This window comes from Triturus cristatus, chromosome 1_2 (assembly GCF_964204655.1).
Source record: "Triturus cristatus chromosome 1_2, aTriCri1.1, whole genome shotgun sequence".
Classification (NCBI taxonomy): Eukaryota; Metazoa; Chordata; class Amphibia; order Caudata; family Salamandridae; genus Triturus; species Triturus cristatus.
The window spans coordinates 897447620-897461022 of NC_140580.1; the positions used below are offsets into that span (position 1 = coordinate 897447620).

Genomic DNA, 13403 nt, shown 5'->3' on the forward strand with positions numbered 1-13403 from the left:
ACAAAGAATTACATGCTGCTAGAACAAATGCGATGCGGCCATGCTTTTTTTTTTAACAGCGGCCGGCACACATGAGATTCAGTTTCTTTTAAACTCGAGTCTCGATATCAAAATCAGACACACTGACATTTTGTAAAACTGTATACCAATAACCTTGGTTTTGACGTACGTTGCCAAATAGGTTTATATCTGAGTGTAGCTCATTGATTGAGATGCTTAGAATAGACTTTTTGTGTCCTTGGCATCGAAGATCCATGCAGCAGTTGCACTGCGTTCCGTGAGATACAAGTCGATCGCTAATAGTATCACCAATATTCAAAATACCCTCATTTATAAAGTTGACAAAGGACAGTGCTCTTGGTTAGTTCCAACAAGCAAGACCCCACATCTCTCTCTCTCTCTCTTTCAGTCTCCTCATCCTTCTCTCTTCCTGACCCTTTTTCTCTTTCGCCTTTATTTAATTTTATCTATTCATTTTATTTATTTTATATAGGGCGGACATGCAGAGAATACAGAGAAACAAGAAGCGAGTGAGCGCCAGGGATAGTGTGCTTTTCACAAACTTAAAACCTAACATAGCCATGAAAACGAGGTGAAATGAGGCTCTGGGGGTGGATTTTGTACCACGTGATGTTAAATCATGCTGGATGACGTTGATGGTTTTTTTTCGATTCCCTTTGGTCCAATGCATTTATCAATTCCGTTCTGCCGTTGTTTAGGCCTGGGGGAACCAGCAGCAGACTGCTGCTTGCGCTGCTGTTACCGCCGCATCTGCAGGCAGCGCCTTGCAAGTCTACCGAGGAGCTGAAGGCGACACCGCTGCCGCGCTCTCTTCCTTCTTGAAGACTGGCGCGCGCAGCACATTTATCGATCTTTCATTTGTGTGGACGGGCCGTGGGGAGTCTGTGGGGCGAATGCTGCACTTAAAGCCCCTGGCAGGGCGAGAGGTTTGTGCCGCGCGTCGCGGGAATGTCACGTGTAATCCCCAGAAACGCCGCTAGTGCACATCTTCTAGTCCGCCCGCATGCACGCTTTGGAATCTGTATTGATTCCAAAAGGCTCTTCTCCGCTAATGCCAGGCGAGACTTAAAAGCCCTGGGGCAAGGGCAGCGGCGCACATGGTGAAGAAACACGTATGATTAATAATGGCTGTAATTGATCTTATAATGAGCGAGAGATAAGCTAGCAAACTCTGCATACTAATATGGGAAACACCACTCAGTGAGCTGACACACCCTCTCCAATTTGTATATAAGGAATAACCATTTAGCCAGCAATCAGTCACCACCTCTGCTGCCTTTCTTGAGCTGGTGCACCTGCGATAGTACAGCATGGCAAGTTTATACAGTTCCAGGGGCATGCACGCTCGCAGTGTTTCTTCTCAGAAAACTGGTGCTAGACAGGGTGCCAGCCAGGGTAGCCATGCTGGGGGTTCTTTCGGGGGCTATGCGGGTGGCAGCTTTGTTGGAGGTGCCGGAAGTAGCTTGGCTGGTGGTGCAGTAGGTAGCTTTGTTGGTGGTGGTGGTGTTGGCAGTCAACATGGGGGCCAGTGGGGCCAGTGGAACCAGTGGGGCCAGGCTAGCCATGAGGACCAATGGAGCCATGCTAGCCAAACACATAGTGAGGGCCTTCTCTCTGCCGGGGAGAAAGCAACCATGCAGAACCTCAACGACCGCCTGGCTGCCTACCTGGACAAGGTCAAGCAACTGGAGAATGCTAACGCCGAGCTTGAGCGTAAAATCAAAGAGTGGTACCCAATGCAAAGACCAGCTCCTGGAGAGAAGGACTACAGCAAATATTTCAAACAAATTGAAGAACTTCAAGCTAAGGTGAAGTATCATGTTCGGCTCAATTGATTCCTTATTTTAGACAATGTTTTCACTGGTCAAAACTGATTCCTTAATTTTCTCTGCAAAATGTGAAGGTAATTCTTTCTCTTCCCCTTCTTCTTTAAGAGTTTGCCTAATCCTAGATCGTCCATATGTCTCTCTATGTACTTCTCTTTCTCTCATTTTTTTTCCATTTCAATCCTAATCACAATTTTTTTTAAATTGAACAATTTAACATTACCATTTTCGCCACAATGCAGAATGAGGTTTAAACATAAACAACTGTCTACAGCACGTGTAATTAGACCAATGTTCGCTGCAATTTATATGCCCCATCTTATTGGCAACCTCCCAAGTATACCCGAGTTCCTCTGTATGGTATCAAGTACCTGTCCTGGTACTGTACCCTAAACCTTTTACTCACTAACGTTCTTCTCTTGATTGCAGGATAAAAATCTAGAAAAACATGTAAAATGAAAATCACAAAGTTTGAAAGCAAATGTTTAGAGATTAAGTTGTCCATGATGGTTAAGCATTTTTACGTTTTTTCCTATCTGAAGCGCACATCACTAAATACATTGGTACTAATTGCTCTAACAAAGCATACACTGCAATCAATTAATGCACACGCTTATGCAGCAAATAGCATACAAGCAGAAGTTGTAGAGCAGGTGTCATGCAGTTAAAGAGGTGGCCACTCATATCATGATAGAAAAGTATGATAATAGAGATAAGATAATGGAGAAAACATCAATTTATTTTCTGGCATGGGTAATTTGAAGCACAGGATGCAAGCAACAACAAACCACAGGAGATGCTAGAGTATTCTTACCATCCCTGCTCTAACCCAGCATTGGCTGATAAAAAGCAACAAAACACACAAAGTAAACGCTTCCCAATTCAGATTCCCAGCCATTTTCTAACCTTTTTTTGAGAATGCCCAGTTGAAAATCTTATTCGGTACAGTATGTTTTCTCCTCTGATCTTGTTGCACCCCGGTTTACCCAGAGGCCAGATCTTGCTGGAGTGCAGCTTCTTTCAACAGCCTCACTTACTGATGCACAAAGCCTCAAATAAAAGGTTTTCCCTGTAGAAACGTCCCATTTGCCTTATCGAGCTAAGGTTTTAGAGAGTAACACTGAACCTAAAAACATCTCGCCATGACTCTAAACAATTATTCAGACCAAGAACAACCCATCAAGAGAGAGAGCTGTTGCTCGTAGGTACTTGCAGGCCTGTGAAATTATAACCTAAGGTTTCACAGCCTCTTTTGTACCCAACCCCTGGATCTTTACGTAATAGTCTTTGGGAGAACTGCTCTTGCAGCAGCTTCGTGCACTCGAATGTGGATTGTGGCCCCGGAAACTGAACAAGTGACCCAGGAAGGAGTTGTTCAGGTCCAGAGAGAGAGTCTGGTCAGTAGACCTTGTTAAGCAACTCGTAACATTTAATTGCCTTTTGCAATAAGACTGCTTTAGTTTGCAGTAGCCCTTAAGAAGGAAATTAAACTTGTTTCCACGTGTGAAATTGCAAGCTAAATACATAATGCAATTACTTTGAAGTACAACATTAATGTAAACTAATGGCAACAGTTGGGATTGAAAAGCAACTTGAAAAATCATGTTGGCATCTTTTTTTTTTAAAGAAATCTTCGAGCAAAATTCCTAATGTGGCAGCTATTTTTATTTCCCACATTACCAAGGAAGTTCCAATGTCTACCCAACTTTTGAGCTGATTTTAATATGCTAAATTGGTGAATCATTCACAGGTGATGAGCAGCAGAAGAAGTGGTCAGAAGTCTATGGTTACAGAATTCAACACAGTACTCACTACAGACGGCAACAAATGTGAACTAGAATGTGGAATTCAAGTGAACTAGAATAGAGCCAAATTAAGTGAAATTCTGTCTATTGGCAATTATCACCAGCACTAAGACCACGGTGTGTCAAGCTGATAAAGAGCTGAGATGCAGTTTTTCATGTTTGTATTTGAGTGTGACATTCAGTACTTTAGGCAGTAGACTTACTCAGCAGCTCAACCCTCACCGATATGGAGGACACCACTTAGTGAACATAAAATGTAACGTTTTAATTGCCATTAAAAATAACAGGCCCAACTTGCAGCCCATGTTAAATGTAATAGGGTATGAACGAGTAGGCCTTAACTCTTCCTTATGCCATCTTGTGTTTGCAGATCCTGCAGGCCCAAGCGGCCAAAGCCAGCGTCGTCCTGCAGATCGATAATGCCAGGCTGGCGGCTGAGGACTTCAAACTCAAGTGAGTGAAACACAGTAGTGACGTGTCGCAAATGGTTCATATCAGCACACTTCCAATTCAAATTCAGGCAGCCTGGAAGTCAAGAAACACTGATGCCTCCTAGCAGACCTAGGAGTCTTTTCCCCTATGGCAGATAACTCACTCACTGGCAGCCATGTTACAAGGGAGTTGTACAGGGGTTTTTACTTGTGGCTTCTCTTGTGCATTGAAGGCATAGATTCATGACTCGGGTAATTCATCCACTTTACTGACACTGTTCCTAATAAATTGAGTATTGTCAGTTTTAGCTGCTCACCTATGATAAAGGTTTGGCATGTAGAAGGAGAGCAGGTTAATGTAGAGCACGTGCCCCGGCAATGTGCCTATATCTTCAACACAGTATCAGCTGCTGGTGACACCACCAGAGCAGGAACTCATTGGAGCTCCCCTCAAAAATGCCCACTCCTCACACAAGGCATTTATGTCATATTAGGTGAACGTACTTCCTTAACCCCTTGGCTGCGGCAGGAATTCCGCCGCAGCGCTGGGGGGGGGGGGTTTGGGGGCAGTGCGGTGGCGCTGTGCTCATGACGGAGCCACTCCGTCATGAGTCACGGTTGAGCTGTGCTCATGACGGAGTGGTTCCGTCATGACTCCACCCACTGTGCTAATCGCCCGCACAGGCGGGGAATTAGCGCCGCGTGGGCGGAGCGGGCGCCAACGGCCGCAGCATGACGGAACCACTCCGTCATGAGCACAGCTCAACCGTGACTCATGACGGAGTGGCTCCGTCATGAGCACGGAACGGGTTAAAGTGCAGCATGTTTAAGGGATTAATTGCTGCAATATTGCAAAGGAAGGAGCAGTTTGACATGAGCTACACTTCAAAGAAAATGAGGAATGGAGATAACTCTAGTAGTGGATGTAGCAGACACAGTGCTGTTTGCACTGGGTCCATTGTTCCACTATTCCCAATTTCAATAGATTGGATTAGTACTGATGAAATTTGGCACCAACGTTTGCAGTACCTAACAAGTACAAAAAAAGATTTAAAATGATTGACCAGTGTAAAAACAACCATTGGTTCGTCCAAATGTTGATACAGATGCAAGGACAAATTTTCAACTCCAGAAGTAAAATCAAGGTGATAAAAGAAACTTGGAAAAAACTGCTGATGAAAAACAGTACTGCCACTTATGTAATATATGTAGCCATGCTTACCAGTAATTCGTGGATGCAAAATAACCCCCATATTATGAGTGATTTCCTCTGGAATAGTGAATATCACCCAAAATTAGAATTTCCCTATGTCATTCTCAAATGCTGAGAGAAGTTCCGGTGAAATATCCTCATGGTTTCACCTGGCAAATTTAGCCCTGGAAACACCATAGGTAATTTTGTACATGAAATTACAACATCCATCGTAATTCACTATTCAGTTGGTGACACCTGCCACTGGCCGGTTAGAGACTAAGGGACCACTCAAAATGAGGTTTTATAAAGTGTTCCTTGAGAAAGCCTTGGGATTATCTGCCCCAAAAGACACTCAGTGATTGTTCCGATAACTTCCACTAAGGCTCGTTCTATGTGCATTTTATTTGTAACTGACCCCATGTTTGGCTTGGATGGGTAAGACTTGTTGCACCCCGTGTATCTAAACCACCAGTGTGACTGTGATCAGACAGAGCCAAAATAATGGATAGAACATGCTTTATCAAAGAGCCTGAGTCTTTCATTAACATGTTCCTAGGTATGAGCATGAGCTGATGCTTCACCAGAGTGTGGAGGCTGACATCAATGGGCTGCGACGAGTCCTGGACGAGCTGACCCTGGCCAAATCTGACCTGGAGTCAGAGTTGAAGAGCCTGACTGAGGAGCTGGCAGCACTCAAGAAGAACCACGAGGAAGTAAGAGATAGCAATGTGTTTCAGAATGGTCTTGAAAGTGATGAATATGGGATAAACCCAAAGTACCAATAATTTTCAGTACCAATCTTTTAGAGGCCAGTGAATGGCACCAAATGTTTACATATACTATAGGACATCATTGTCCAATGGTGGTGCAGTAGGGCTGAGTCCATGCCAGATTTACAGGATAGCCAATGACTATTTAGATTCACCAAATGCTAATTTGTGTTATGAGGATATGCTGCAAATCTGGCATGAGTCATAGAGTCTCTCTTAAACATTTTTATGGGACCCTCAACAGCAACGCTCGTTCAGTGGCATACCAGTAACTGATAGCATCATCAACTAGTCTGTCATCCACCAGGAGGAGGTGTTGCAAACACCAGAGACAGTGTGGAATCCATGGCATAGATACTGTGTTCTATAATTATCGCCTGTCCGAGCGAAAAATGAATTTATTAATGATAAGGCAGGGGTAAGGTTAAAAGAAAAAGAGATGTGGGTAGGAAAGAGCTAGATATTCCACCCATCTATATAAACATATGGTCAACATGTTTCAGCCTACTTGTGCCTGTCAAGATCCGTAAGAACCATAAAGTTTGTTTCTTGGATCCCTTTAGTAGGACAGAAGGGACACCATCACCTGGTCATATGAGTCACAGTTATGTTCTTTCTATGGAGAAACATGATCATGCAATGTCCTCTCCTTCATTACTCATAGTTGGGTCCCCATAGGTGCGGGGGGGAGGGGATAAGGCAGAAAGTTACGCTCAGTTGGCACTGGCTCTTCATGCGGATAACAGTCCCTCATGTCCTGCATGATTTTTTAAGAGAGACGTCTTGATGTAGCACTGTGTTTTCCCACTCCTTTTGATGTCTGTTGATACTCTGTTGGGAAGCTGAGTGGGATATCTTCTTCTCTTTTCTGCTCTCTCCCCCTACCGATATTTGTGATGGATGTTAGATCAGCATTAGAAACTCCTGTTGTAAAGTGTGATGATTATGCTAGCATGCTGAACATTACTTAATGGTCAAGTGATAAATAGTAAGTTCTTTCAAAATTAGTTCTACTAGCAAAACATTTTATAACATAACCCAATTTCTATTGTTGATCTTCTATTTTTTACATCTCTAGTATACAAATTAGGTTAAAATTAAGGGTATTTGTCTTATTTTCTCTTTGTAGGAGATGAAGGGTCACCAAAGTGATAGTCAAGGAGACGTCAGCGTCGAGATGCATGCTGCTCCAGGCATAAACCTCCTCGGCCTCCTAACCAAGACACGGGAGCAATATGAAAGAATGGCAGAGGAGAACCGCAGGCGGGCCGAAGAGGATTTCAACCAAAGGGTATGGACTCCTCTTCCCATCATGTTCATTCTCGAAACAAAACAGAGAAGACCCCATCAAATAACCCTCATTTGTCTTTCAGAGTGCTGAGCTGAAACAACAAATCTCAACAGGGGTGGAGCAGGTGCAATCAAGCAAGACTGAGGTGTCAGAACTGCGACGGTCCTTGCAATCGCTGGAGATAGAGCTGAAGGCACAACTGGCAATGGTGAGAGAAAATGTAGCCCTCAGAAGGCATCTCCACTATTATGAACCCGAAAGGTGTTGTGTAATAACATAAATCTATTGCCAGTTATGTAATCATATTAATGATTTATGCAACTGCACATTTCTTCTCTAAAAAGAAAATGTTCTGCCATCAATCTTGGAGGGTTCCCCACTCATTTCCTACTCAGTACAATGACTTACTCCTGCCTTTGACAGAAGTACACCTACAGTCATTTACCGGATGGTACTGGGTTGGGGAAAATTCAGCAAATATTTACAAACTCTCAAGCTTCTGGGTGTTCTGCAATTTTCCAGGGAATCCTCGTCCTGGAATTCCTTCCCAGCCCGGGTATAAGTTTTACCCATGTGGAATATCGCATCGCAATAGTGTATCAATATACCTGGGGAAATTGATTTTCGAGTGCCAGTCCACTTTTTGTGAATTCCTTTAAATCATACCTTTTGCTATTTGTACACACACACACAACTTTGTGATTTGTTCTCAGTGTGGTTAGAAAGATAGTGAATGTACGAACAGTCAGTCCATATTAATTCAAATCCTTGTCCTCCACTCTTAAGCACTTGTGGAACATTGTGGTCTATATCTTTCCAATTATTCCAGCTTCTTCTTGGATCTTTACCTGTGCCTAGGTTAGTTTCCATTTCCCTTACTCTAGGGTTGGGTGAGAGTTGGAGCACTACCATTCGACAGTCCCAAAAACTGCACATTAAATGTCCATAAAGGGTCAAGAAACACAAGAACTCAACTCAAATTCACTGAACGGTCATCACTGAGCAACTAATAGACAATTCACGACACTATAAACAGCTTGAGCAAAAGGCAGAGTCTGAATGATATCCTTTGACCATGAAATCACCAGCAATGCGATGCAGGAACCAAAAAAACAACAATGTTTGTAGACGTGGTTGCTCAATAGGTTTGACCTCTAATTTCTAATCATGCCGTTTTTATTGATCAAACAGAAAAGTTCCCTGGAGATGGACTTAGCCGAGACAGAGGGAAACTATTGTTCTCAGCTGGCAGAGCTGCAAGCCAAGATCAGCATCGTAGAAGAGCAGCTGGTCGAACTCAGGGAGCAGACAGAGCACCAGAGTGATGAGTACAACCAACTCCTGGACATCAAGAGCCGGCTGGAGCAGGAGATTGAGACCTACAAGCGTCTGCTCGAAGGCTCAGGAGGGTAAGAAGGCGGAAGCACGCTCCATTAATGAATTCCTTCACTTCCCTTAGCAAGGCACACTATATAGAAGGATCTTAGAGTAGGGAAGCATGTGTAGTGTCACAAGGCAGTCTGAATGAGGATACAGAGGATTCAGCTCTCTTGAAAAAGATTCCCTTCACTTTTCAAAATGCGGGCCCAATCCTCCTACACTGGTGCAGCTCTGCTGTGTGAACATCTGTATCACTCTGTTGTGTGAGCAATAACATCTGCACAGCAGCAATTTTATAAAAAGTTGTGCACTAATGATGTTATCGTCTGTTCTAAAAAGCCTTTTTATTTATTTTTATTTATTTATTTATGGAGCTTATAGAGCGCGCAGCTACCTCCAAAGGAGGTGTCCCGGCGCTAAGATTACATAACTGTCCCCATGAGGAGTAACCAAGATCAAATCTCACCGAGAAAATGGGAAACGGTGAGGAGTTGACAGTTCCAAGTCCTACCGCCTAGTGAACAGCCAGGTCTTGAGTTTGCGGCGAAAGGCTGGCTCAGATTCGCAGAACCTGAGGTCAAGGGGGAGGCTATTCCAGAGCTTGGCGGCAGTGACGGTGAAAGATCTGCCGCCAGTCCGAGAAAGCCTGAATCTAGGAACCAACAGAAGACGAAGGTTATTGGATCTGAGATGTCTGGCTGAAACAGAGATCTTGAGACGCTTTTTCAGATAAAGTGGGCCAGTACCATGGATAGCCCGAAATGTCAGGATCAGAATTTTAAAGTCTATGCGTCGTGAAATGGGAAGCCAATGAAGTTCTTCTCGGTAGGCTCTGACTGAAGTAGAATACTTTTTGTGCATAAAGGTTAATGGTTGCTGCTGTTTGCTCCATTTTAAACAAAGCTGCGCCATACTGGCTCCAGTGCTAACTGTTAGTAAATCTATATCAGAGATTATAAAAACCACTGTCTCATCTTTAATATTTGCTGGGCGAACGGCTTAAATCATCAATATGGTTGTGTTCATGGTTACGCATGACAACATGTTTTTTTCTGTTGAATGGAATGGGGTAAGCCAGGTGAAAATCCAAACCAGGCCACAGTTGTTTCAGTCGCCCCTAGTTCCCAGAATATGGGCAAGGAGTAATGGCTGGATTTATAGTTTGGCAGATGGGCGCTCCGTCACTACGTAATGGACATCCTGTCCGTCTCTTTACAAGTGCCATAGGACATAATGCACTCTTAATAAGGGGGATGAAATATCAGTCATATTTGTGATGGAGTAAACAATCCTTCAAACCCTAAATCAAGTGATAAATCTTTATTAGACGGCTTGGATGAATGAATAAATGAATGACAATTTCTAGAGCAGGAACATCTACCTAAAGGGAGCCTTGGCACTAAAAAAAGGATTCCAGCCTAAGCAAGAGTTGTCTCCTAGTCAAGAATATGGAAGTGGAAAGAGCCAGGATTTAAGTTGTTTCCTCAAAAGACTGTGATAGGGTTTTCCCTAATCTGCAGAGGGAGGGAGCTCCACATCTTAGCTGACAGATAAGGGAAAGTTATTCCACCTTGTCTAGATCGTTTGATTCTGGTATTGTGAGACGATGGAGTGAGGAGGAGTGAAGAAGGCTCAGCGGTTGATGGTGAATGAGCTTTTTTAGATATGGCTTGGCCCTACATCTGCTAAGCTTTTGTGTATTAGGCAGACTGCCTTAAGCCATATCTAGAAAAGCTCATTCACCATCAACCGCTGGGCTATGGGGATTTTAACGTTTTTCTAAGGAAGTATTCAATTGCATTATATTTGTACACATATAAAAGATGCATACTTTGAGAAGTTATATAAAGGTCTTTTAATGTCATGGAAGAGTTAAATTGTTGTGCACATGTCACTGGAGATGTTTGCCATTACTCCCTGTGATGAAGTGTGTGATTCCTTCTGTCCTCAAGAGATGCATTGTTCAAGTGCCAATCTAAAAGGCTCTTTACTCAGGACAATATCATTCATTGTGTTTCTTGAAACAGGTCCTCACAGGTCTCGCAAACTAAACCTCAGTCAGACTCTAGCTCTACAGGATACAGTTATGGAGGGCGCAGCAGTTACAGCGGCAGCAGCGGGTATGACAGAGGCTCTGGCACCGTTCTTCCAAAGGTAAATGTTCCTTGTGATACCCAATGCATGCACACTTGTACCCCACTCTCACAATAATCAGGCTCTGACATCACCACTTGCATCTCACTCATTCTCTAACATGAGAGTCACAGCGCTGGGTTAGATTCAGCATGTGGAGACTATCGTAGTGAGCACGTTTTTCCAAACCTACTTTAACGGACAGTGGCTAGCACTTTCCTACTTCTTACTGAGGCCCTAAGCACTCTCCAGATGGTCGACCCGACCAATGGTGTGGTATTTGAATCAGAGAAAGATGCAGGACTGCTCAGCTCTTTCTGTATCGGATACTGTTCCAGGGTCTGAAAGTCTGGAAAGGGAATAAGCTTCTACAGGTGGGGGGTTTGTTGGGAGGCCACCCTGGTGTGACAGGGTTCATACCACAGGTGACATTGCCTAATCAAAAGGGAAATTCTACACAAAGTATAGCAAAGTGTGTTAGAGGCCAGAAAAAGGCACTCTTAAGCTTCCAGTAAAACACCATAGCCCTCATTCTGAGTCAGGCAGAGAAACTCTACAACCTTAACTTGCTGAACTCTCTTCTAAAGTTAGTACTTGGGTCAACATACCTACCTCTTTTCTAACCTGTAGCATGTGTGTCACTCCAGTAACGTGGTATACAAAGAGTAATGAATGGGATGCTTGAATTAATCTCAGCCACCGGTAATTACTCGGGCCACATCCCAATCCATTGTTATTTTGCACACTATGCCACCTCAATTTAGACCCAGTCATATGCAAATCAATCTTGATCCTGCTCCAGTAGGAACAGTGAGGCCTGTACTGCTAGGCCAGGTCCTCCCTGAGCCAGAACGCAAGCAACCCAGGATTGTATACTCCCTCTCTGATAAGGGCTCATCAGCGAGATATAGATTAGTTCCAATGGCATAGTGTCCATGGGACCGACATCTGGGCTGTATTCTCATATGAAAAAATCTACTTGAAATGCAAACACGAGAAACGTTCTATACGATTCAGTGCCCGGTAGGAAAAATAGCACAACACTTTAGTAAATTTTGGGAACTTCACATAGCTCAAAAGTTGGCAACTTCACTGTTGTCATTTACATTTCACCTAGGGCTAACTCACTGGTAGCAGGGCTTAGTCACCTTAACTTACTGGTAGCAAGCCCTACTATATGGCTGATTCAACCACCCATGTTGCATTACACTATGGTGACTGCATTTTAGATATATCTGCAACTTGCTCCATATTTTGTTTTTCAGAGCCAGCCAGGACAACACAGGTCATAACGATTACAGAGGACTTAGTTGATGGCAAACCGGTCAGTGCGAAAAGACAGGTACATGACCATCAATGAATGTTGAGTAGGAGTTGAAGGTTGCAGACCCAGCCAATGGAACATGCGAGGAAAGGATTCCTGATAATGGAGAATGGCAGAAATACTATACGCTTTTTGGACTGCTTTGCACTTCATCCATATGCTTACAGTAGATCCCATGTGTACTACCCTCTCAATAAAAGAGCCTTTTCCAATTTGCAACTTGAAAAAGAGCATCCCAGTGCAGAGCTGGTGACATCACAATTTCTGAGCAGCTGCCACAACAAAGTTCATGGATGTAACTAAATTTCACAGTGAATCATACATAGTGAATGTTAAATGTATTATCAATAGAAACCATAGGGACCAGGAGCGGTCCATGCGGGTAAGAGCGGTGAGTGGGTGGGGCCAGGTTGGGGAAGGATTCGACAGACAACCACGAGGGAAAATTAAATAGATAATTAATTTTCCCTCTGCGGCGTCTGTCGAAATCCGCACCCCTGCTAACCGACCCCACCCCTCCTACCTGCACAGGCCGCGGCTGACAGAGATAATAATGCATTAATTTCACCTGAAGATATTGTAAGAGAGGATACAAGAAAGAAACTTCAATCTGGAAACATTTGATGTGTGGTTCCTTTTCAATTCACAATTAAGCATTTATTTTTTAGGTTGTGCGGACAGTCTTCTTTTTACATCTGCTTGCTTTGTTGTTCAATTCAATAAACTTTCTCTTTGATGCAAGGTAATACACGTCTTTTCATTTATTGGTGTTGCTGCAACTAACTTCTCTCCAGGTTTCAGAGATTTTTTGCTTCAGAACTTCTTTGCCACTGAACAAAGTTGCATTTACAGCAAAGCTCAACTCCGAGGCAGAAGGAGCTATAAGGACAAAAAATGATTTGAGGGTTAAATAAATGGTTGGATGATTGGGATACATTTATATAGCAGACAATATATATTGTGTCCTCTTGTGCTGATCTGCATTATAATCTACAAGCCAGAAAGTGTAAGTGTTCATTAAGTTAACAATTAATTTTATAAAGAGAGATTTGATTATAGAAGGGAATCTGAGATAGTGGGGTCTCCTGGCTAATATCCCTGGAAAGGCATTACAGTATCTGGGACCTACATAAGAGAAAGTCCCTCTTTCTCTATCCCTGGGACTCAACGATGAACAGTAAAAAACATTTTCAATGAGAGCGCAGTTGTCTGGTGTGGAATTCAGGG

The 13403-nt window shown here is 43.3% G+C and overlaps 1 protein-coding gene across 1 annotated transcript; it reads left to right on the forward strand.

Moving 5' to 3' along the window:
• The first annotated feature begins 1280 nt into the window (after positions 1 to 1280).
• Positions 1281 to 12922, forward strand: LOC146868254 (keratin, type I cytoskeletal 12-like). The gene is made up of 8 exons (XM_085609574.1): positions 1281 to 1829; positions 4023 to 4105; positions 5835 to 5991; positions 7178 to 7339; positions 7422 to 7547; positions 8531 to 8748; positions 10747 to 10873; positions 12118 to 12922. The coding sequence occupies exons 1-8, from the start codon at positions 1332 to 1334 to the stop codon at positions 12142 to 12144; spliced, it is 1398 nt and encodes a 465-aa protein (XP_085465700.1). The 5' UTR covers positions 1281 to 1331; the 3' UTR covers positions 12145 to 12922.
• Positions 12923 to 13403: the final 481 nt, after the last annotated feature.

Excerpts from the sequence above, each read along its gene's own strand:
- LOC146868254 (XM_085609574.1), top strand. The coding sequence starts at position 1,332 with ATGGCAAGTTTATACAGTTCCAGGGGCATGCACGCTCGCAGTGTTTCT. Across the intron at positions 7,548-8,530 it reads TGAAGGCACAACTGGCAATG|AAAAGTTCCCTGGAGATGGA; the intron begins GTGAGAGAAAAT and ends TTGATCAAACAG. Across the intron at positions 10,874-12,117 it reads CTGGCACCGTTCTTCCAAAG|AGCCAGCCAGGACAACACAG; the intron begins GTAAATGTTCCT and ends TTTGTTTTTCAG.